This window comes from Rhynchophorus ferrugineus, unplaced genomic scaffold, assembly GCF_030347505.1.
Source record: "Rhynchophorus ferrugineus isolate W39M unplaced genomic scaffold, kcgeb_rfMv2 rfM11, whole genome shotgun sequence".
NCBI lineage: Eukaryota > Metazoa > Arthropoda > Insecta > Coleoptera > Curculionidae > Rhynchophorus > Rhynchophorus ferrugineus.
The window spans coordinates 1,036,846-1,063,719 of NW_027472590.1; the positions used below are offsets into that span (position 1 = coordinate 1,036,846).

Here is a 26,874-nt window from a genome sequence, read left to right on the forward strand (position 1 = left end):
AGAGTTGAGCAAGCTTAAGTAAGTGAGAAAATTAAGACAGTAGAAAAGGTAGAGGTAGTTAAAGAAGTTGAAATTATTCATAAAATCGAGATAGTAGAAAAAGTCAAGATAGTCGAGACAGTGGGGCCAGGGTATCAAAAGAGATGAGGACGTTGACAGTGTGATGGTGGATTGCAATGAAGAAACGGTATTTAAGGAAGTCGAAATAGCTGGAAAAATTATGGAGAAAGTTTGATATAACCGAGAATTGATTGATGTTTTGATGATTGACTATAAAATAGGCAAAAAGTCTATAATATCTTAAAAAAATAAAGCTAGGATAGGAATAAAACTGAGAGAGCTAGTAAATCTGAAATAGTTGATAAATCTGAGATAGTTGAGGAAGTTAAGATTGCTAATAGCATATAATCATAAATATTTTTGTCAATATCATGAAGAATATAGAAAAATCAAAACAATAGAGAAAGGCGAAAGAGTAGAAAAAGCAAGGACAGTTGAATTGAGTTACAGAAATTGAAAAAATCATGAGAAGGCTAGGAAAGTGGTGAGACACGAGAGAGTTAAGGAAATCCCCAGATTCAAGAGACCGAAAACTTGAAATAATATAAATCATATCTGATTATCGAAACGTTCTGAACAAAACAACGGAATGGACGACATAACAAAGCTGTAAAACCACCAGCAGTTGGCTTGGAGATACCATTTAACATCGTGGCGCTAATCGATTTGTCAGCGACGGAAAACCGAGATATTATCAGACAACCACTGTTTATATTAAATCGAATTATTCGCGGCTCCGTACACCGCACGGGCATGAGGTTATGGGTTGAAAAATACTTTCAATTGCTGTGTCAGCTCCAGGACAAATGGTTTGTGCCTAGCGTGCCGCCTAGCTCTAAATATAGACTTGGGCCAGTGGCCAGCTCTCTCCGACGGACAGATAGAAAAAGGGGGGAGACCGATAGGAAGACGTTGGACACGTGCATCATGTTTTTTCATTTATTGCGTCCCTCGATAATCGATAATAGTTTTGAATGAGAAACGGTTCTTTCGTGGGGTTTTTATCTTTTTAAAACTCAACGTATTCTAAACAAAAACAGATTTAGTTGTTTCAAATCATCAGAAACAGATCCAAATCATAATAATTCTATATATTATAATCAAAATAATATTTGATTCAAAAATAGCAACATATTATCTCCTGGCTTAATGTATTAGATAATATTCAGAGTTTCGAACGACATTCTGAAAATTAACATAAAAATTTTCACATGAATTGAATGGCTGGGTTATACTACACTAAATATATCCAATAAATTAATAATGAATTAATAAAAGAGAAATAGCAGCAGCAGCTGGACTATCAGAATAAAGGAATTGAGGAAGTTTAAAAATAGGAAGAAGCAGAATCTATAATATGATTGTTGAAAGTTGATTTCAACTTATAACAATTTTTGCTCAGCTACAATGATGCCGAACTATTTTATGGGTTGAGAAACACTTTCATTTTTATGAAGAAAAACTGACAAGATGTGCTTGAGCAGAAAATGCAAATAGTGGAGATAGTCAAGAGAGTTGAGATCATTGAGAATACAAAACACTTGATAAAATTGAGATTGTAAAGTAGTGGATGTAGTTAAAAGGTGAAATTCATTAGGAAATCTAGATGATATATAAAATAGGGAAAGGCTTGGGGAGATTAAATAATTGAATTGAGATAGTAGAAAAGCATAGGTAGTTGAAGAAGTTGAAATTGTAGGTAAATATTTTCAGTAAGTTGAGTAAGAATAGTGGTTAGAAATCGAATACTAATAATATATTATGGATACTTTTGGACAATAAAGCCTTGGATATACCAAAAATTTCCTAACAAGACAGCGTTCATTAACAGCATTGAAAATTGGATAATATTATATTTATCGCGTTTGAATCAAAGTATCCTTAAAAGGAATTTAAAATAATTTTTCTCTATTAAAGATACTTCAACCATCACCAATAACAAAGAGTGTGTAGTGGATAAAGGCAAAACGTTCGAGATAGTTGAGAATATTAAAATATTTGAGGAAGTTAAGGGTAAGAGGGCAAGAATAGTAGATAGTGATTGAATAGATACTTTTAGATAACAAAATCCTTGGGTTTATAAACACATTTCTCAAAATGAAACGGCGAAGTAAATAAATATATGACACTATTCAATAAAAACGTTGTAGATTGGATAATATGTTATTTACCACGTTTGTTAAGACTGCTGAAAGCTGAGAGAGATCATAAAATTGAGATAGTACAAAAAACAGAACTAGTTAAATAAATTGAAATTGTAAAAAATACTTTCAGAAATTTGGATAAGTGGATAATGGATAGTGATCGATTAGTAAAAATATATTAGAGGTAATTTTAGGAAGTAAAGTTTCAAATTTATAAAGAAATTTTGATTTATAATAATATATTAATAAGTTAATATTAATTAAGTGAAATTAAGAAAGGTTGTATTTTTGTAAGTTGTTTAATTTTTGTATAAGCATTAATAATTAAAAAAAAATATATTAAAAGGACTACCTAATGATCTAGTACGTTGTTGGAACATTTATTATTATTAATTTACTCAAGATTAAATATTTATCATCTTTGAACGAAAATAGAATGAGTTGAATTGTAGGACGTCTATATTTTTTATTAAAGACGCTTCACTTATCCATAAGTGTGGAACTGCATCGACCATCGTCAATATCACTAAATAAAAAAATAAACACGTATGACCCAGGAATAGCGATAATCTGGTGACCCAAAACGTGAGATAACTGTCTGAGGACGAAAAGCTGGATCGATTTTCATTAGTTACCGTCGCGTATTTTTACATTTTTTTACCGACAATCATCGGATGTTTTGTTCAATCTCTTAAAAGCCGTGCTGCCGATGACGCGGCTCGTCGTTGTCGAACCGCTTCTCTCGATTGCGCTCGATCGAAGAGCGATTGTCCCACTTACCTAATATAAAAGTGTGTAAAAAATGACTTTTTATACAGGCGGGAGAGAAGGACGTGTTGTCGGCCTCCAGGAACACCACGCAAACGATGTCGTTGCCGATATGTCGTTTCCTTTGCAGTTTTTGAGGGTCGTGGCTCTCGTAGGGTAGCAGAGTGCTGACGTGGAACATTATCTCAATGTTACGCCAGTTTGTGTATATAGAATATAACCCTGTAAAAGAAGAGGAAATTGTTATGTACGGTTATAAGAATATTCTCTTATAGTTATGTCTTCTAATTTATATAGACTTAACTTAAAAGTAACAATATTCAAAAAAATCAATGTAACATTTTATATATTGATTTAAATCCCATATTATAATTTTAATAATAATTTTTGGTTCATAATTTTCGGAAACATGATACTCCCTTTGTTAATTTTTAAAAAATTTAAAAGTTTTTGCATAATATATCGCGTACTGTAAGGAATGCTTTATAAAACAAAAGTGTTCATAATAATCAGTATAAAATATATGTATTACTTTAAATCGCACTCATATTAATTAAATTTTTTTAAATTATGTTTTTTTTCCATAATAATTGGAAATATAATTCGGCTTTTGTTAATTTCCTATCATTAAATGCAAAGATTTTGAATAATATATTATGTGCTGCAAGGAATGCCTTACAAAATAGTAATATTTAAAATAATCAGTATAAACTATATTTTCAACGCTAAATAGCACTCGTATTATTTTTTTTAATTATGATTTTGTTTTTAATATTTGGAAATATGATTCTCCTTTTGTTAATTCTCCATCAACAAAGGCATAGTTTTTTAATAATGTGCCCTATACTACAAGCAATGCTTTATAAAATTATACTGTTTAAATTAATCAGTTTATGTATTACTTTAAATTCCACTCATATTAATTATATTAATTATAAATATTTTTTCATAATATTTGGGAATATGATTCACCTTTTGTTAATTTTTCATCCACAATAGCAAATATTTTAAATAATATATCCTGTACTGTAAGGCACGCTTTCTAAAAATTATCTTTTTAGTTTCTCAGGCATAAGGCATATTATCTCCTGGCTTAATGTATTAGATAATATTCAGAGTTTCGAACGACATTCTGAAAATTAACATAAAAATTTTCACATGAATTGAATGGCTGGGTTATACTACACTAAATATATCCAATAAATTAATAATGAATTAATAAAAGAGAAATAGCAGCAGCAGCTGGACTATCAGAATAAAGGAATTGAGGAAGTTTAAAAATAGGAAGAAGCAGAATCTATAATATGATTGTTGAAAGTTGATTTCAACTTATAACAATTTTTGCTCAGCTACAATGATGCCGAACTATTTTATGGGTTGAGAAACACTTTCATTTTTATGAAGAAAAACTGACAAGATGTGCTTGAGCAGAAAATGCAAATAGTGGAGATAGTCAAGAGAGTTGAGATCATTGAGAATACAAAACACTTGATAAAATTGAGATTGTAAAGTAGTGGATGTAGTTAAAAGGTGAAATTCATTAGGAAATCTAGATGATATATAAAATAGGGAAAGGCTTGGGGAGATTAAATAATTGAATTGAGATAGTAGAAAAGCATAGGTAGCAAATACCACAATAGCAAATATTTTAAATAATATATCCTGTACTGTAAGGCACGCTTTCTAAAAATTATCTTTTTAGTTTCTCAGGCATAAGGCTGGGGAGTTTTTGCAGTATAGTTCTTCAAGTTTTCCAACATTTTTAAGGAAACTTTTCAAAAATCACTAACCCTTTATTTATTATCTCTTAATAAAAATGAATTTATTTGCTTTATTTTTATATATTCTTACTTCAAAACACGCTTATAACAACATTGGCATTCTCAATTTGTTTTATTCCTTTACAACAAATACAAATTACTTACTATTTGTTAATAAGAAGGTTCAGTAGTACATTTCTTCTTCTATCTATTAAACTCAAATTAATTTTTTTAAATGTGATCATATTTACAGATGATTTAATGTCAAAGTATTTTTTTGTTAAAAACCTGCTGAATCTATTGAATTAAGAAATTGTAATATTGTGTGCATTACTTAGGATAACATTGATGATAATGAAAAACGGTATAAGATGGACTAGAAAAATTGTGTTATGACCATTCAGTAAAAAAGAAAAGAATTTTTTTAGTACAAGGCAGTTTAGTATCAAAATTAACCTTTTTTTATTATTTTATTGTTTCTTGCTTCATTTAAACTAGAAACTACAGACATTCAAACTATTACGTTACTTTTGTCCTCCTTTCGGATACACGTGTACAGCAGAACTGCGTTTTTTTGTTACCTGTTAAATCGTGTACGGTGTCTAAGCCGCCCTTGTATCGGTCAAAGCCCCGAAGTCGAACTTTTTCACCCAGGATCTGTAAAAACTCCTCGAACAGCATTGAGTTGTCGTTATTGTCTAGAATTTCTTCTTCCGTGTACTGGCCTTCTTTCACGTATATCACGCCCACTTTTAGCTCGGATTTGATGAACACCTTCGAACAATCAGGAAAATATTCGTTTATTGTTTTGAATGAATCTTACAATTTTCTTTAATGGGTAATAAGTGTTTGTAGTGATAAGAATCTTAATCTAGTAAGACTTTTTAAAACTAAAATTAATGAAACATATTAATAATAAATACTGGTTAGATAATTTAATTGGTTCTAAAGAAGCTTTCTTTATCTTTTTGAGTGGACCCAATCCTGTCTATATTTTATTTATATTTCCTCTACAAATATCACTCTATTATTATTTTATATCTCTTCAATTTACTTGATATTTTTGCTCTTCGTCTTTTTCGACGTTACATTCGATGTGTTTGTTCTTACAATTTATTCTTATTTTATTTTTTTCTCTTTCTTATCGATTTTTGATTCATTGTTTTGTATTTGTTGTTATTTTGTTTGTTTTTTGTTCTTCTTATTCTTATTGGATTTCGTGTTAGTGTACTCTGTAACTTTTTTTTTCATTATTTTTCATTTTCATCTAGTTATATACTTTCACTTCCTCCTTTTTCCATACGCCATTCATTTCTTCAGCCTTTTCCTCTATTGTACTGTACTGTTTTTTTGTTTGTTTGTTCCTTATGGTTTTTTCTTCTTGTTTCTTTATTGTGTTATACCAGTTTAGAGTTCAAGTTATAATTTTTTTAAATCTACACTTATTAGATAACTGTAATGATACTTTCTTTTTTTTTGCTCTCTTTTTTCCAGGTTCTTTCTATTTGATTCGTAGTACTGAACTCCTTTCATTTTATTCCCTTCTAGAGCTAGACTTTTTACAGAAACTGGAGGGATTTTATAGATTGATGATCTTTAAACCAACATGCTTGCTGTAATATACTTGATTATATCGCATATAAATTATCATTATATTTACAGTAGCATAAGAAGAAGAAATGATGATCAGCAATCCAAAATAGCTCTATGTGGTTCATGCACTTGACGTTTGATCCTTGTGCAATATATTATCATCCATTTGTTGTTACATATTCATCCTAATGAATTCTCTTTACTGACAGTGGTCATTGAAATGGTGTATTTGCAGTTTGAAAATAAAACGATGAACATATTCTTGATTGAAGTACCTAATTCATGTTACTAAACTCTTGATGTTTCTTGCTGAATATATTTTTGAAAAAAGTGCAGTGTTCAAAATCACCAACTAACTCAGCATAGCTATCTTTTAAACTAATCTCTTCTCAATTATTAACTTTAACTGCTACACCTTCTTCAATTTTCTAAGATATGTGTTCAATAAGGAAAATGTGTTGTTCCTTGATGTATTGTTTTATATTTAATGACTCATAAGTGTCAGTTGCCCGTCCAACAAAACTTTATCATAAAAATGGAGTGATTGTTAGAACACCCTATACGACAATGTCTCAAGGACCTTGGTCAGAGGAAGTGTCATTTAATTACGTCACTTTATACGATCGTACGTCGCCATTAAAGGCTCGTTTTATAGTTTTTTGTTTACACTGGGAAGAGAAATAAATAAAACGCCATAACATATCGAGCACACACTTTGCAATCATCATAAAAATCTCGAAATAAAATCCCGATGGGACCCGTTACTTTAAAAGTCATGTAAAACTTTTACTACTCCGTACTTTCCGTTAATATTTCGCCGAGATTATGTGTGAGCGATGAGGATTTTATTCGGTCTGCGTCGCGTTTGATGAATCTGACCCCCCCCGCCTCTCCGAGCCCCCCGACACCCTCGTTTTTTTTCGACGTCGTAAACTTTGTCCTTTTATTGTGCTTTATTTTTTTATCGCCTTGAAGGGGCGTACTATCCGAAACAATATTTAGGATGTATATTTAACCATTAAAAGTGTAATACCGTTGTTTACATCGCTTGAAACGGACGGTGTGTGTCTTTTCAACTAAATTCCATAAATTTCAACATTTCTTCATATATGTTAGTCATTACTTGCTCTATACATCTATGTCATCACTACGTTCTTCAATAACGTCGTGGAGCACCATCTGTTGTCAATAATTTCATCTTTCCTAAGAGCTTAACCCAAAGTTTAAATTGAGAAATGCATGATTCTGACTAAAAATAAGAGATAAAAGAGTGGTGGGAACCGTGTCTTTTGAATTGGTTCAACGTTCACTTTATTGCTCGGATTTAGAGCTATTTCAAATTTGGTTTTTCTAGTATATGAAAAGATGTTTTGATATGAACTTTCTGTTTCATTTAAGGAGATTTATTGGATATTGTAGCATTTATTTTATTTTTAAGAAACGCTCTCATGAAAATCCGCACATGTAACTGTATTTTTTATATTTAGAAGCCAGTAATCAATTTTCAGTGTTCTATTGTACTCTGATCATAAATATGATATATATTAATCACTCCAGACATACTATATATATTTAGGGCTGTTGTATTTTCCACTTTTAAAACTAGAATTAGGAAAAATCGGTACACCCTTGCTTAACTACTGCTGACTATCTACAGAATCTTGGAACCGTGTATTAGCCACAGCATTCAGCACTATTTTTAACAAGTAGTGGTGAAAATATAAGATCCAATTTGCATTGTTTTTCTTCTTCTTTTGAAGTGTTAACAATAACTGCGTCTTCAATTCCTACTTTCTCAAGAATTCTATATTAAAATGAATAATTTCACGCTGATAGACATCAGAAAGTTGATGGTTTATGTCTTTTCAGCTTGTAGCATACTGTTTACACAATATCCTGAGCTTGTGCTTGTGGCTGTGGATGTGTAGTTTTGGCAGCATAGTCGATGATTCTTTAGAACTAACCCATGAATTTTTCAAATTGTGGATTAGCACATTAGAACATTTTTTTGCCGCCTATTACAAACCATAGGGCACTAAATTGTTCTTCGATCGTTTTGGATACTCTTGAAGAGATTCAACCGTTTACCAAATATTTATTAATCTGTTTTTAATTAATTCTAGCCAAACTGATAACTGCAGAACAGAAAAAGAAACAAAAAATGGAAATACACTAGAAAAAAGGTAAACCTTCGAAACAGAAAGGCCCCATACGTCTTCCCCGATTTCATTTCCATATTAAATAGTGCGCGGTCGCGTCCCAAATACAAACCTGATCCAATTTAAGAAGTTCCTCGGGTGTGTCGGGCAACTGGCCCAAGATTAATGGCGGATTGATGTTGACCTCTTTTCCCAGCGATCGCACGACTTCTTCCCGATTATACCTGTCGGCGAAGACACAACTGGCCGGTATCAGTCCGTGTACGGTATAACTGATTGCTCGGACTAATATCCTGAAAGGAACAGAAAATTACACACTCGTTTATTAATCATGGAAAAGATCAGATGGATCGCCGACAAGACAACGACGGATGGCTGGGTTATACTGTCTCAGATTTTTCTTGTATCGGCTTAAACGTTGCTTAAACTGCTAAGGACTCAAAATTAACGATACTAAAAAGTTATTAGGTGCTTGTATGTATTTTAATCGGCAATATTTATTAGTCGAAATGCGAGATCTGTCGTAGATCAGTTATCTACATAAAATAATGTAGTACAATGTAACTGGCGATGAAAATTGGATCTACTTTAACAATATTCATTTGGGCGGCCCATAGTTTTAAAATGTTGAACAAGTGCGATGATGTATTATTATAAACATTGTTCTTTCGACATGGTATCGCCAAGTGGCCAAAAAGCTGAAGAATGATGCAGACAATAATGAAACTGAAATGGATTAATGCGTTTTTAAAGTAAAACAATTATCATAACACATGGAAGCACTTAATAGAATTAGTATTTTATATAGTGAAGCCTTGTTGGTAATTTTTAGCAATATAATTTTGTTACAATTTCTCAAAATATATATTAGTTCCTTACATATTTTTGTAATATTGTAATTTCATCAACAAAAAGTTTATGAGATGCCTGATCGAAAAACTGACCCAAATGATTTACAAAAGTATCTTTTGAAGTCAGTTTTATACCATACCAGAATAAAAGTTGGTCGAATGAACTAGGGTTCGAGATATCGTCTTTCCAACTGATAAATCCTCTTTCTTCTTCTTTCAATCGCTTGCTTCAATAGCATTGACTGTTGCTAGTAGAAAGTCGAGTTAATAGTTTGACAAATCTGGAACAGCTCATGGTGGACAGATTTTTTTCTATTACCATCAAACACTCGCCTCGCAACCATCTGTGAAGCATTTTTGGGCCTCAAACACAACGTTTTTCGTTCATTAGTGTCGTACATTTACAGACTACAGACCGTCTAAAGTTGTTATCAAATACCACCTTCTGCAATAATATAATCAAAGGTCGTGAGATTATTAATATTTATATTTAAACTTTATGTTACTTCCTACCGCCCTATAAGTTTATTACCGATAATAACGAAAGTTTTTGAAAAATTATAAATAAAGAGGCTTAATAATATAATACATATTATCCTAGAACATTAGTTTCGGCCTCATAGTAAGCCCAAGACTATAGAAGACGTGCATAGACATGTAAACAAAATAAATATGGACCTATTTGAGATGTGTCTGAAAACATGGTGTATTAAAGCAAATGAAACAAAAGTGATTAGTGAATCAATATCTGTTAACTCCTCCAAGCTGACGATAAATATCTTGGTATGCATCTAGATCGACGCCTAACTTGGAAGAAGCGTATGCTTGCTAAACGAAAACAACTTGAACTTAAACTATATCAAATATGTTGTCTTATCAGGCGCAAATTTATGTTATCATTAGATAACACGGTATTGCTATACGAAATAATAATTCAGCCTATTTGGTCATATGAAATCCAACTATGGGGTACTGCTAGGAAGTCTAATATAGCAATCATTCATCAACGGCTGTAAAACAAAGCGTTCCTATTATAGTCGATACTTTATACTATGCCTCTAACGAAGCAATACAGTGTGATATACCTCTAGAAACCAAAACGAGTGTAATTCATAATGTTTGTGTTAGGTATTTTAAAAGAGTATTAGTGTACCTCAATGTGCTCGCGAATCAGCTAAATATGCTATGTGATTGTGAAATGACTAGACTATAATATATTTTTAACAAAGAATCTAATCGACTTCAAAAATAAATAAGGAACTCGCTAAACATTAAAAAATAATCAAACTTAGATTTTGAAGACAATAAAACATTTCAAAATAATATATGTGCCTAATAATCGTTCTAATAACTAAATAAAAATAAACATAAACCTTATTTAACCTATCTACTGTACGTATTATATATTCACGTACTATATACACACAATCTAGCTTAATACCCACCTAAACCTATTTATCTATTTACAATATTATTTTAACTACTACCAACTGACTACGTTGAAGTCGGTGCGGTGCCGGTGAATAGGTTTAGGTGGGTATTAAGCTAAATTGTGTGTATATAGTAGAATACATAATACGTGTAGTAGATAGGTTAAATAAGGTTTTTATTTTATTAGTTATTACAGTATTAGTTACGAGTATTAGGTACATATTTTATTTTAAAATATTTTTTTGTCTTAGAAACCTAAGTTTAATTGTTTTTTAATTTTTAGTGAGTTCCTTATTTATTTTTTGAAGTCGGTTCACTGTTTTTGTTAAAAATATTTTATTTTTCTCTTTTTAGTGTTGGATATTTACTCAATAAATTACGCAGCTATTTTATTTAATATTACAACGGATAGGCCAAGTAAAGGCGCAGCCCGTATGAGGAAAAATAAGAATAAAGGAACAATAATTGAAAATAAGGAGCTCTTCAGGCCCCGGGTTCCGCTACCTAGCCTAGGTGATTTGACAAATGTTCTAACTAAACAACAACATAGAATTATTGGTCCTTTGAGAATTGAACTGGCGACCTCCGTGTGGGAACTAAACGGTTTAACCATTACAGCCATATATATGATTTATAATAAGATTTAGAATCAGACTCACTAATTAGGATAATATTTTACACAGGAAATTATTTAAAAAAATGATTTTCTGTAGGTCGTGTATATGAAGTAATCATGAAATTGTGCTTATTGTCCACTGGGTGAATTGTTGAACAACAAATAGTATTAATAAAAAAAGTGTCTTACGTAGTCATTCGCTTATTCAACCAAACACAAATTTGGAACCGGGGGTTACTCTTTCAGGCACTGCATATCCATCCGTATACCGCTCTCCCTGAAGGGGGGCATTGTTGAGCGAATTGGTCGCGATTCTGAATATTAATGTGCGCAATTAGGGCTCAGATTCAATTATGTGGAGATACAGAGCCGAATGAGTCGTAGAAAAAATATTATAATCCTTCCGGGGCGGGTCCCGAAAGGTTCAATTTAATTATTCGACGGGAGTTAGTCGAGAATTAGGCCGAATAGATTCGTCCTTAACGATCACAACATGAAAAAGGACGGGAGGGTTAATTAGGGAGGCGCTCGCGGTGAGAGGATCGAGCCTCTTTTTCCGCGACCGTGAGCGGTACAAGCTGATTAACTCGGAATTAAATAGTAACGCCCGTGTTTACTGACGGTGGCCGTCGAAAATCCGGCGCCGGTATATTATAGTTATCCGGAAATCAGTTTATAATGGTTCCACATTAATTTTGAGCGATTTTCTTTCATAAATTCAAGGTTAAATGACACTCGTTATTATTTCTTGGTACGACATAACTTTTTGACCACTTCTCGAGTACCTTCATCGAGTGAAAGTGTTGATAGTGATGATGATATGTGACAAAGCAAGCGAGTAAACCTTGGTAAATCCTCAAAATACCTCGCAATGTTGATAGTAATCCTCAAAAAGTACTTACAAATACAACTTTCATAGCCAAAAAATTTGAGAAGTTTTAATTTAAATCGAGAAAACGAGATATTGATCAGTTATCTCTTATCTTCATCGAGCGAAAGTGTTACTAAACTTAATCACGCAGCACTGATCACGATTTATGATAAAACAAGCGAGACAAACCCTCAAATTTTAGTCATAATATTTGTTATCAATCCGCCAAAAAGTATAAGTATTTCATAAAACAACAAAAGAATAAGTATGAAAAATATACAAGTGCACTTACAAATTCCTCTTTCATAGCCAAGATATCAGAGAATCATTAATTTAATTCAAGAAGACGAGATAGTGATCAGTTCGAGTGATCGAGTGAAAATGTTGTTATATAGCGCAGAACTGATGATGATATTTCATAAATGAAGTAAGTAAACGTTGGTAAACCCTCAAAATGGTCTCACAATGTTTTTTACTAATTCCCAAAAACCTATCATAAAATAATAAAACATACAGTATGAAATGTACAACTGAGTACTTACAAATACAATTTTCATAGCCAAAAAACTGAACTAAACTAAATCATGCAGCACTGATCAAGATATATGATAAAACTATCCAGGCAATCCCACAAAATTAACTCATAATGTTTGTTATCAATCCCCAAAAAGTATTTCATAAAATAACAACACATTAAGTATGAAAAATGTATAACTGTACTTACAAATACAACTTTCATAGCCAAGATATTAGAGAATCATTAATTCAATTCAAGAAGACGAGATAGTGATCAGTTCTGGAGCATCTTCATCGAGCCAAAATGTTGCTCAATTAAATAACACAGCACTAATGATGACATTCAGGTCAAAATATCCAAACCTGACCTATATAGTTAATTTTTTAATTACATCTTACATTAGATATGCTTAGTATTATCTTCATTTACAAATTAATTTTTTATTATTGTTATACTTGTATTAATATACAAGCAAGACCAGTACGGAATTAATACATCAGTATGCAAAAGTAATAAAAACAAGCTAAAGTTAAGAATACATTAAACAAGTTCCTGTGGTTTGGTTCGGTTCAATCTTTTAATTTCTTGCGTGTTTTAGGACGAAATCTTGAATTACCCCGTGTATCCATTTGATTACGTCGCTACTTATCGCTATAAGCATTGGTAATTAATCGTATAACTTTGTTTTGGGTACGTTGGATTACTAGTTGGTTTCATGTTTCAGTGCAACCCGATGTTGGCACCCCATAGGTTCAAATTGGCTTATGATTGACTGATAAACCAATCTTTTTGATGTTAGGTCAACTTAAGAGTATCTTCCTACTCACCAGTACAGTTGCTTGACTTTGAGTCTAATCTCTTCTGCTTCTTGTCTAAGATTATCTTTTCAATTTTACCATCGAGACATATTCCAATGTATTTAGCTGATTTTACTTGAAGAACCGGGCATCTGCCAAGTGATATAAGTTTTTGTCATTTCGCCGCAACGTAAAATTGACATGGACAGTTTTGGAGCTATTAAGTTGTATTTTCTTGTCTCCAGTCAATTTGTGGATCTTCGTTGTACATTCTCTACAGCCATAGACAGAGGTATATCTTTTGCCATATTTATAGTTAATTATTTGTGAAATTATTTAACTCATGACCAGACTATGAAACATAAATGCTTTCTTTATGAAATAAAACACATTTTATATTGTTGTTGATATTGAAATGCTAAAATATGAAAAATAAGTCATGAAATAAGTTATTTTCAGAATTAGCACAGCAAATAACATACATTTTTTCCACGCTAATCCCTGTTATCTCAATAATAAGACATCAAACTGTTTTACACCATAATACCTGTATACAGAACCGATCAACAACGATTCCCTATATTTAATCTGAACCGTTTTACGGATAGAAAGATGCGTAAAGAATATCGTTTCATCATAACACATAATACCCCGGATATTCCACAGTCGTCCAGCAGCATCTCACCTGATATCGATTGGGTTGCCTCGCGGAGAAAGTTTTGACCAAAACGGTGGGGAACTCTGTGGGTGTTGTAGCAGAAAAATGATTACGTTTCCTCGGAAATATCTCAATCAATAAGCTTAACGTGGTCCATTTTATGTAGCCGTTATTTTTCCTTGTGCGACTTCGGCCGTAAATATATTAGGAGGAAAGTATTTCGCCTCGTAATTCGCCACGTTTCTGTCTGAAGTCCCTGACGATGTTAGCGAAATAGTAATCTGCTTTTTGGTGAAATAATTTTTATTTAACAAAGTGAAAACATTTCTAATTTATTGATTTATTATTAACAGTTGTTGTCGACCAACTCCTCAGGTGTACCGGAAAGTCATTTCGATTAAAAAAAATCTGCACAATTTTCAAGAAAATATATTCAAAGTATTCTCTAATTGATACTATACATTTTGTTCTTCTTTCAGGCAATATACGGATGCCACAAAAAAAACAGTTTGTCCTTTGAACAAAACCACTCATTGAGTCATTTTCTAACTTATTGAAAATTAGCAAAGTGCTGCTTTGCAAGCGCGTGTCCTATTGATGCGAGAAGATGATAGTTGGACAGGGCAAGGTCTGGAGAGTACGGCGGGTGCGATAGTTTGCCCCATTCAAGTGATTTCAACTTTCAATTTGGCATTTTCAAAGGGGTATAAATTTAAAAAAATAAGAAAAAACAACAGTTTGGCTTTATTGACAAGCATTCAACAATTGACCAGGTCCACAGAATAACAGATGTTATTGAAAAAGCCTACGAAAGTAAAAAAGTATGCTCGGCTATATTCTTAGATGTCGCACAAGCCTTCGATAAGGTTTGGCATGAAGGCCTTGTTCAAAGACTATAGAAAATAGCTGTCAGAGACAATAGTGAAGAAGCCTCACGAAAATTACAATAGGCAAGTGGCAATATATATAATTGGACACAAGCTTGGAAAATAAAAATTAACGAAAGTAAATCTGTGCATCCTCAGTTCACCTACAATCAGATTGTACAAGCACCAATAACATTAAATAATACTATCATTCCATATAGCAACAGCGCTAAATATCTCGGAATGAATCTCGATGCAAAACTTCGCTGGAAGGAACATATAAAGAAGAAAAGAAAAGAACTGGAATTGAAATATAAAAAATGTAGTGGCTAATTGGAAGAAAATAACAATTATCAGTACATAATAAATTGCTTTTATATAAGCAAATACTGAAACTTATATGGACATAGGGAATTCAATTATGGGGATGTTCTGCAAATAGTAATACAAACAAAATAATAGTTATTTCATTTTCTTCTTGATATAGCATATTCCTTCAAATGAAGCTTCAAGTCAAGGTTTATCCCAATATACTAAGAATTCTTACTGTATAGGATAACAGTATTATTCATATTTACTGGTATATGAAGAGTTTGTATATAGATAGTTGGACATGTATTCTCTATGTCTGGGTCCATTTATTTATATTATTAGTTTCGTATTGTAGTTTTCAGCAATCGACCGGTTATTAAGCCATAGTCTGATGCTTTCTTTGAATTGATGTAACGTTTTATAACTTTGGAGACTTATATTGGTGTAACGAGTTTAATCGGAAGATTCTCCCACTCGCTGATGACTAGATTATGTTCAAACTCAGTTTTATTTCGTTTAAATTGAGAAATAACAGCTTTTTGGAAATGTACCGAAAAGGTCTTATCCTTAGAATCTCTCCTAAAAATAATGGTTTGGGGAAAAAGTAATTTTGAATAGTAATTTTATAAAATAGTGAGACTTCAAGGAGCTCAAGAAGAGATCAGTCGAGAAGAACTAAAGAAGAGATAAATTAAAGAAAACAAGATTTAAATACTTCCATTTAAATCGAAGCGCGATTGTGTAGTTAAAATTTCCGCACTTCTTTTGTTTATGTAGAAAGGTATTAGATGTGAAAAGAGGGCGATAGTCTTTTTTGTTAATTTTCGCTCTGCTTTCGACTGTATACACTTCGTGCAGCTCTGGAAGCTGACGGCCATATTGAGCGTTTTGACATTTAATCTGATGTTACAAACTCCTTGAACGATCTGATGTTCGCTGATGATACTGCTATATTTGTTGATACAGATATTGAGGTACTTGTGACCAGCAATACAGGAGAATAAAGCGGTATTTATTGTTGAATTAAATGACGAGATAAACATGAATGAATATCACAGAAAGCAATGCAATAAAATCTGAAATATTGAAGAATTGGTTGAGAAGTGGACACTCTGCCCGAAAGCTGCCTATGGATTGATGATGATGATGATAATATGCAACAATTACTCTTTCTTCCTCTTTATATAATGCCTATCGTAATTAATATCAAATTTACAGAACAAAACATCGTCTAATTGGAACACTGGCAAACAAAAACCGACACAGACATTAGGTAATTGTAAAAGCTATCGGTTGCTCGAAAACTTTCGTTTCTTATTGTGTCGTAACTTTTGCCGTATAATAATAAACTCCGACAAGAACTTTCGGCTTCTGTCGACCCGTATTTGTTTTACTCGATCAATTCTTGACGGAACATAGTAAAAAGCCCCCGTCCCCAAATATTAATCCATAAAGCCATTATTCGTGTTTCAATATTGTTGTATCAGTTAATTTCATCGGAGCTCTTAAGCACGGACACAGTTTTTGCTGATTAATGTTTTGTGTGTGTGTATCTGTTTTGTAAATAGCCGTTTAGAAGGTTCCTCGTTTATTAATAGTTAAATCAGGAACTATATTTCAAGGCATTACGCGGAATTAGCAGAAATTAAAGAAAACAAGGAAGTAAAATATAATGAAAACGAGTTTCTGATGGAGCCAATGACGCTCCCTTTATATTTAGGATATTCTATAGGTTGATACGTTTCAAACATGCTATAGTATGGCTTCACTAAATAAACATTATTGGAGATGTGCGACTGTTTGAACTGAACCGAAAGTCATGTTTTTCCAAACTCGCACTTTATAACTCACAATAATATCCTTGTTGAACTTGTAGTTTTGTCATAATAAACTCCGAATGTAAAAAAAATGAAATGAGTATCTTTACAGGATAAATTATGAATAGTTATGTATAAAATATTATAAAATTTGTAAATTCGTTTTAATACTAGACAAAATTTTCTTTCTCAATTTATTCTAGTTAAGGAGATTTACAATGACGTCTGACACGTTCGAGCATTCGAGCACAAATCAGCCTGCCAAAGTCGTTCCGTTTTCAAACCTTAGCAACATTTTTCAATACATTAGTGGTAATAGGAGGTTCTAAACCGGCAAACGTTGTTTTGTCGCTTTGCATGTTTTGATAAATTTCAAATTACTGCTTAATCTTCTTGATTACTCTTTAATTGATTTGATTGGTTGAAAATATCGTGTGTGTAAATAGTAAAAAGCAGGCTACTTCTGTAAAAAATAATAAGGGACCAGGTAGTGGAGGCCCGTTCTTACCATAAATATTCATTAGAGAGTTAAGTATCGCTACTACTAAATATTAAGCTGCTGGGATTTATATTTAAAATATTTTTAATGTGTTGCAGCTTCACTGAATATTAGCCTGGGCACTGAAACTTAAAATGTCTCGAAAATGGAAAAACAACACTGAAAAGAAACCGCCCTTATACGAGGGGGTGACGAATCAAGATCAGTTTGGTGCTAGCTCTATCAGAGATCATAGGTATGACATGTAACATTATATAATACAAAACGGGGTGATAAAAATGGACACAAAGGTGAGTATATAATTAATATAGGATAACTTTACAGAATCGTATTGTAGTGCGTGAAATATTTATGTGTATAGATATGTCTGTAATTCTTCAGTATATATATGAGCGTTTGGTTAAAATGTACGAGGAGATAATGAATACTAATTGCTCTGTAGATATGTCAAATGCATTATGAAAAACACAGTGAATAAATTTAATGTTATCAAGAAATATGTACACAGGTAGTAACAGAATAATTTAAGTAAAAATACAGTGACATCAGAATGATTTGACAGGAAACAAAAACTAAACATAAAAAGTTAAATATGTTCTCAAATAAAAATAAAATACATTACTTAGATGTACATTTATTAATTAGATGAATTAAGACTCCGGGGGAAACCACAGTTGGTTCAGAAAAGAGTTCAATGCGAATATAATAAAATAACTCTAGCCTACAAACTATTCAAACTATTGTAATGGTTTAATTAACTGTAGTTTACGTCCTTCGATAATATATGCTTTAAATATACAAGAATGTAAAAATAAATGATAGTTTATAATATTTTTGTGTCATTATTTTAGAATTTGTATTGGTACGTTGTTATACATCGAAAGTAGAATTAACTAAAGTGGGTAAAATATCAATTTTAAATGTAGCAACATTACACCGTCTCGACGGCATACATTGAGATGACCTGAGTTCACTGCTAGGTTGGATAGACTATATATAGATCAAAGATATCTGCAAAAAATGTGCATACTTTAACTATTGTGATATTAAAAACTCATTAAATATCGTTGGGCCACGGAACTAGGTCATAGACGACGATGGTAATGATGGTAAACATTGTACCGCATTGATATGTACCGCAGATCATCAATTAACCCCGAAAAATATGTCTGGTAAGAAAGCTGGAGGAGACCAGGCGCCCCCTCCTCAGCCGCCTTTTCTCCCTTCAACGCAGTGGCGAAAACGACACAGAACTCGGAGGATATACTCAATTAGATTTGATGGAGTAACACCCATCCTAAGGTCTACGTCGGTATGATTTAGCAATAAAGCCTTTTGCCGGTTTTTCACCCTCTCGCCCTCCCCCTCTCGCCCCCTGCGACGTGTACCGTCGCGCTGTCGATATCGCTCCAATCTAATCTGCGACGTATCAGTTCTTTTGCTAACAAGATCGCTAACTGTTTCTGAAGCCCGTATAGAGCGAACGGTATCAATCAAACTATCAGAAAAGAAAGTTTTTTTTTGCGTTAAGGCATGGTGGGGAAACTATCGTGGCAAATTGCGGGATAAGTCCCCAATACAACTAATATAAAGTTTAGGCATCATTTTATGTCGAGAGTCAAGGGCTATTTATTTTTTAATGAAACTATATATTCGGATATGTTTAAATAATTCTATTTTTTTCAAGCGAATACAATTTCTCATTAGCAATGGCAAGGAGGTACGTTTACAATATACAAATCATAGTATTTTGAGAATGCTGGTAATGGTTATACAATCATTTTAAATAATATGCTAGATACTAGGTCGTTCAATCAAGCTTGCGTGGTATTATACCTGCGGCAGCAACTATAAGTCTTAATTGAATATTTTAAATATCTATTAGAAGCTACCAACTTCTTTAATTTCCAGCTTATTCGTAAGATCTTTGTCCCTCTGGACTTCTCGTACTTATCACACTTTGCAAACTATTCTGGTCGTATTCTGCATGTTTTTTTCGATGGATGGCTGCAAATATAGTTACTTATTTAAAATTTGAGCACCAAATCAGCTAGTGTTGTTTTTTTGTAACTGACAAAGTTTAAACGTTATTGATATTTTGTTTTCAATTGTTTAATATTTATCTTTTCTGATATTTCAACAACAATTAGTTAAATATAAAAACTGATGATTTTACCGTTCTCTTACCAGAAAATTGTTAAAATGTGAAGGTTTTAGATCATTTGGTGATATAATCTATTTTTCTTGTAATTTTTCAATATGTCCATTTTCAGACTATTCTCTATAACTCTGATTTAAACAAGGATGGATTACTGAAAATATAGATACTTATGTAAAATTGAATGACGAAAAAGGTGCTGTAGTTATTTTTGAGTTAGTTGACGAAATTTAAAAGTTATCCACATTTAGCGTTTTTTGATGAAAATTGTTTAATCTTTATTTTTATTGATATCTCAAAAACAATTAGTTATACGTCAAAACTGATGATGCTATCGTTTTTCTCACCCCGATATTATTAAACTGTGAAGTTTTCAGTCCAATTGACGACCTAAAGGTTTTTTGTAATTTTTCCATATATATACTCAGGAAAAATCCCGATTTTTGGCCATATTCAGACTTTTCTCTATAACTTAGATTTAAACCAAGATAGATTACTGAAAATATAGATATTTATGTAAAATTGGATGACAAAAAAGGTGCTGTAGTTATTTTTGAGCTAGTTGACAAGGTTTAAAAGTTATCCACATTTAGTGTTTTTTGATGAAAATTATTTAATCTATATTTTTATTGATATCCCAAAAACAATTAGTTATACGTCAAAACTGATGATGTTATCGTTTTTCTCACCCCGATATTATTAAACTGTGAAGTTTTCAGTCCAATTGACGACCTAAAGATTTTTTGTAATTTTTCCATATATATACTCAGGAAAAATCCCGATTTTTGGCCATATTCAGACTTTTCTCTATAACTTAGATTTAAACCAAGATAGATTACTGAAAATATAGATATTTATGTAAAATTGGATGACAAAAAAGGTGCAGTAGTTATTTTGGAGCTAGTTGACAAGGTTTAAAAGTTATCCACATTTAGTGTTTTTTGATGAAAATTATTTAATCTATATTTTTATTGATATCCCAAAAACAATTAGTTATACGTCAAAACTGATGATTCTATCGTTTTTCTCACCCCGATATTGTTAAACTGTGAAGTTTTCAGTCCATTTGACGACCTAAAGGTTTTTTGTAATTTTTCCATATATATACTCAGGAAAAATCCCGATTTTTGGCCATATTCAGACTTTTCTCTATAACTTAGATTTAAACCAAGATAGATTACTGAAAATATAGATATTTATGTAAAATTGGATGACAAAAAAGGTGCAGTAGTTATTTTGGAGCTAGTTGACAAGGTTTAAAAGTTATCCACATTTAGTGTTTTTTGATGAAAATTATTTAATCTATATTTTTATTGATATCCCAAAAACAATTAGTTATACGTCAAAATTGATGATGCTATCATTTTTCTCACCCCGATATTATTAAACTGTGAAACTGTGAAGTTTTCAGTCCAATTGACGTCCTAAAGTTTTTTTGTAATTTTTCCATATATATACTCAGGAAAAATCCCGATTTTTGGCCATATTCAGACTTTTCTCTATAACTTAGATTTAAACCAAGATAAATTACTGAAAATATAGATATTTATGTAAAATTGGATGACAAAAAAGGTGCTGTAGTTATTTTTGAGCTAGTTGACAAGGTTTAAAAGTTATCCACATTTAGTGTTTTTTGATGAAAATTATTTAATCTATATTTTTATTGATATCTCAAAAACAATTAGTTATACGTCAAAACTGATGATGCTATCATTTTTCTCACCCCGATATTATTAAACTGTGAAGTTTTCAGTCCAATTGACGACCTAAAGTTTTTTTGTAATTTTTCCATATATATACTCAGGAAAAATCCCGATTTTTGGCCATATTCAGACTTTTCTCTATAACTTAGATTTAAACCAAGATAGATTACTGAAAATATAGATATTTATGTAAAATTGGATGACAAACAAGGTGCTGTAGTTATTTTCGAGCTAGTTGACAAGGTTTAAAAGTTATCCACATTTAGTGTTTTTTGATGAAAATTATTTAATCTATATTTTTATTGATATCTCAAAAACAATAAGTTATACGTCAAAACTGATGATGCTATCATTTTTCTCACCCCGATATTATTAAACTGTGAAGTTTTCAGTCCAATTGACGACCTAAAGATTTTTTGTAATTTTTCCATATATATACTCAGGAAAAATCCCGATTTTTGGCCATATTCAGACTTTTCTCTATAACTTAGATTTAAACCAAGATAGATTACTGAAAATATAGATATTTATGTAAAATTGGATGACAAAAAAGGTGCTGTAGTTATTTTTGAGCTAGTTGACAAGGTTTAAAAGTTATCCACATTTAGTGTTTTTTGATGAAAATTATTTAATCTATATTTTTATTGATATCTCAAAAACAATAAGTTATACGTCAAAACTGATGATGCTATCATTTTTCTCACCCCGATATTATTAAACTGTGAAGTTTTCAGTCCAATTGACGACCTAAAGATTTTTTGTAATTTTTCCATATATATACTCAGGAAAAATCCCGATTTTTGGCCATATTCAGACTTTTCTCTATAACTTAGATTTAAACCAAGATAGATTACTGAAAATATAGATATTTATGTAAAATTGGATGACAAAAAAGGTGCTGTAGTTATTTTTGAGCTAGTTGACGAGGTTTAAAAGTTATCCACATTTAGTGTTTTTTGATGAAAATTATTTAATCTATATTTTTATTGATATCTCAAAAACAATAAGTTATACGTCAAAACTGATGATGCTATCATTTTTCTCACCCCGATATTGCTAAAATGTGAAGTTTTCAGTCCAATTGACGACCTAAAGATTTTTTGTAATTTTTCCATATATATACTCAGGAAAAATCCCGATTTTTGGCCATATTCAGACTTTTCTCTATAACTTAGATTTAAACCAAGATAGATTACTGAAAATATAGATATTTATGTAAAATTGGATGACAAAAAAGGTGCTGTAGTTATTTTTGAGCTAGTTGACAAGGTTTAAAAGTTATCCACATTTAGTGTTTTTTGATGAAAATTATTTAATCTATATTTTTATTGATATCTCAAAAACAATTAGTTATACGTCAAAACTGATGATGCTATCGTTTTTCTCACCCCGATATTGTTAAACTGTGAAGTTTTCAGTCCATTTGACGACCTAAAGATTTTTTGTAATTTTTCCATATATATACTCAGGAAAAATCCCGATTTTTGGCCATATTCAGACTTTTCTCTATAACTTAGATTTAAACCAAGATAGATTACTGAAAATATAGATATTTATGTAAAATTGGATGACAAAAAAGGTGCAGTAGTTATTTTGGAGCTAGTTGACAAGGTTTAAAAGTTATCCACATTTAGTGTTTTTTGATGAAAATTATTTAATCTATATTTTTATTGATATCCCAAAAACAAATAGTTATACGTCAAAACTGATGATGCTATCGTTTTTCTCACCCCGATATTATTAAACTGTGAAGTTTTCAGTCCAATTGACGACCTAAAGATTTTTTGTAATTTTTCCATATATATACTCAGGAAAAATCCCGATTTTTGGCCATATTCAGACTTTTCTCTATAACTTAGATTTAAACCAAGATAGATTACTGAAAATATAGATATTTATGTAAAATTGGATGACAAAAAAGGTGCAGTAGTTATTTTGGAGCTAGTTGACAAGGTTTAAAAGTTATCCACATTTAGTGTTTTTTGATGAAAATTATTTAATCTATATTTTTATTGATATCCCAAAAACAATTAGTTATACGTCAAAACTGATGATGCTATCGTTTTTCTCACCCCGATATTATTAAACTGTGAAGTTTTCAGTCCAATTGACGACCTAAAGATTTTTTGTAATTTTTCCATATATATACTCAGGAAAAATCCCGATTTTTGGCCATATTCAGACTTTTCTCTATAACTTAGATTTAAACCAAGATAGATTACTGAAAATATAGATATTTATGTAAAATTGGATGACAAAAAAGGTGCTGTAGTTATTTTGGAGCTAGTTGACAAGGTTTAAAAGTTATCCACATTTAGTGTTTTTTGATGAAAATTATTTAATCTATATTTTTATTGATATCTCAAAAACAATTAGTTATACGTCAAAACTGATGATGCTATCATTTTTCTCACCCCGATATTATTAAACTGTGAAGTTTTCAGTCCAATTGACGACCTAAAGATTTTTTGTAATTTTTCCATATATATACTCAGGAAAAATCCCGATTTTTGGCCATATTCAGACTTTTCTCTATAACTTAGATTTAAACCAAGATAGATTACTGAAAATATAGATATTTATGTAAAATTGGATGACAAAAAAGGTGCTGTAGTTATTTTTGAGCTAGTTGACAAGGTTTAAAAGTTATCCACATTTAGTGTTTTTTGATGAAAATTGTTTAATCTTTATTTTTATTGATATCTCAAAAACAGTTAGCTATACGTCAAAACTGATGATGCTATCATTTTTCTCACCCCGATATTATTAAACTGTGAAGTTTTCAGTCCAATTGACGACCTAAAGATTTTTTGTAATTTTTCCATATATATACTCAGGAAAAATCCCGATTTTTGGCCATATTCAGACTTTTCTCTATAACTTAGATTTAAACCAAGATAGATTACTGAAAATATAGATATTTATGTAAAATTGGATGACAAAAAAGGTGCTGTAGTTATTTTGGAGCTAGTTGACAAGGTTTAAAAGTTATCCACATTTAGTGTTTTTTGATGAAAATTATTTAATCTATATTTTTATTGATATCTCAAAAACAATTAGTTATACGTCAAAACTGATGATGCTATCATTTTTCTCACCCCGATATTATTAAACTGTGAAGTTTTCAGTCCAATTGACGACCTAAAGTTTTTTTGTAATTTTTCCATATATATACTCAGGAAAAATCCCGATTTTTGGCCATATTCAGACTTTTCTCTATAACTTAGATTTAAACCAAGATAGATTAGTGAAAATATAGATATTTATGTAAAATTGGATGACAAAAAAGGTGCTGTAGTTATTTTGGAGCTAGTTGACAAGGTTTAAAAGTTATCCACATTTAGTGTTTTTTGATGAAAATTATTTAATCTATATTTTTATTGATATCTCAAAAACAATTAGTTATACGTCAAAACTGATGATGCTATCATTTTTCTCACCCCGATATTATTAAACTGTGAAGTTTTCAGTCCAATTGACGACCTAAAGATTTTTTGTAATTTTTCCATATATATACTCAGGAAAAATCCCGATTTTTGGCCATATTCAGACATTTCTCTATAACTTAGATTTAAACCAAGATAGATTACTGAAAATATAGATATTTATGTAAAATTGGATGACAAAAAAGGTGCTGTAGTTATTTTTGAGCTAGTTGACAAGGTTTAAAAGTTATCCACATTTAGTGTTTTTTGATGAAAATTGTTTAATCTTTATTTTTATTGATATCTCAAAAACAGTTAGCTATACGTCAAAACTGATGATGCTATCATTTTTCTCACCCCGATATTATTAAACTGTGAAGTTTTCAGTCCAATTGACGACCTAAAGATTTTTTGTAATTTTTCCATATATATACTCAGGAAAAATCTTGATTTTTGGCCATATTCAGACTTTTCTCTATAACTTAGATTTAAACCAAGATAGATTACTGAAAATATAGATATTTATGTAAAATTGGATGACAAAAAAGGTGCTGTAGTTATTTTTGAGCTAGTTGACAAGGTTTAAAAGTTATCCACATTTAGTGTTTTTTGATGAAAATTGTTTAATCTTTATTTTTATTGATATCTCAAAAACAATTAGTTATACGTCAAAACTGATGATGCTATCATTTTTCTCACCCCGATATTATTAATCTGTGAAGTTTTCAGTCCAATTGACGACCTAAAGATTTTTTGTAATTTTTCCATATATATACTCAGGAAAAATCCCGATTTTTGGCCATATTCAGACTTTTCTCTATAACTTAGATTTAAACCAAGATAGATTACTGAAAATATAGATATTTATGTAAAATTGGATGACAAAAAAGGTGCTGTAGTTATTTTGGAGCTAGTTGGCGAGGTTTAAAAGTTATCCACATTTAGAGTTTTTTGATGAAAATTGTTTAATCTTTATTTTTATTAATATCTCAAAAACAATTAGTTATACGTCAAAACTGATGATGCTATCATTTTTCTCACCCCGATATTATTAAACTGTGAAGTTTTTAGTCTATTTGACGACCTAAAGATTTTTTGTAATTTTTCCATATATATACTCAGGAAAAATCCCGATTTTTGGCCATATTCAGACTTTTCTCTATAACTTAGATTTAAACCAAGATAGATTACTGAAAATATAGATATTTATGTAAAATTGGATGACAAAAAAGGTGCAGTAGTTATTTTGGAGCTAGTTGACAAGGTTTAAAAGTTATCCACATTTAGTGTTTTTTGATGAAAATTATTTAATCTATATTTTTATTGATATCCCAAAAACAATTAGTTATACGTCAAAACTGATGATTCTGTCGTTTGTCTCACCCCGATATTGTTAAACTGTGAAGTTTTTAGTCTATTTGACGACCTAGAGATTTTTTGTAATTTTTCCATATATATACTCAGGAAAAATCCTGATTTTTTGGCCATATTCAGACTTTTCTCTATAACTTAGATTTAAACCAAGATAGATTACTGAAAATATAGATATTTATGTAAAATTGGATGACAAAAAAGGTGCAGTAGTTATTTTGGAGCTAGTTGACAAGGTTTAAAAGTTATCCACATTTAGTGTTTTTTGATGAAAATTATTTAATCTATATTTTTATTGATATCTCAAAAACAATTAGTTATACGTCAAAACTGATGATGCTATCATTTTTCTCACCCCGATATTATTAAACTGTGAAGTTTTCAGTCCAATTGACGACCTAAAGTTTTTTTGTAATTTTTCCATATATATACTCAGGAAAAATCCCGATTTTTGGCCATATTCAGACTTTTCTCTATAACTTAGATTTAAACCAAGAT

At 31.1% G+C, this 26,874-nt stretch overlaps 1 protein-coding gene across 2 annotated transcripts in view; it reads right to left on the reverse strand.

Annotated features, from left to right (window-relative positions):
* The window catches only part of rsh (Rap GTPase activating protein radish), a 76,633-nt gene that overhangs the window by 8,555 nt on the left and 41,204 nt on the right, over positions 1 to 26,874 (reverse strand). For both annotated transcript variants that reach the window (XM_076416993.1, XM_076416992.1), the window contains 3 exons: positions 8,597 to 8,777; positions 5,314 to 5,506; positions 2,985 to 3,194 (listed from right to left, as the gene is read on the reverse strand). In XM_076416993.1, coding sequence (XP_076273108.1) covers positions 2,985 to 3,194; positions 5,314 to 5,506; positions 8,597 to 8,777 — 584 coding nt within the window. The remainder of the gene's footprint in view (positions 1 to 2,984; positions 3,195 to 5,313; positions 5,507 to 8,596; positions 8,778 to 26,874) is intronic.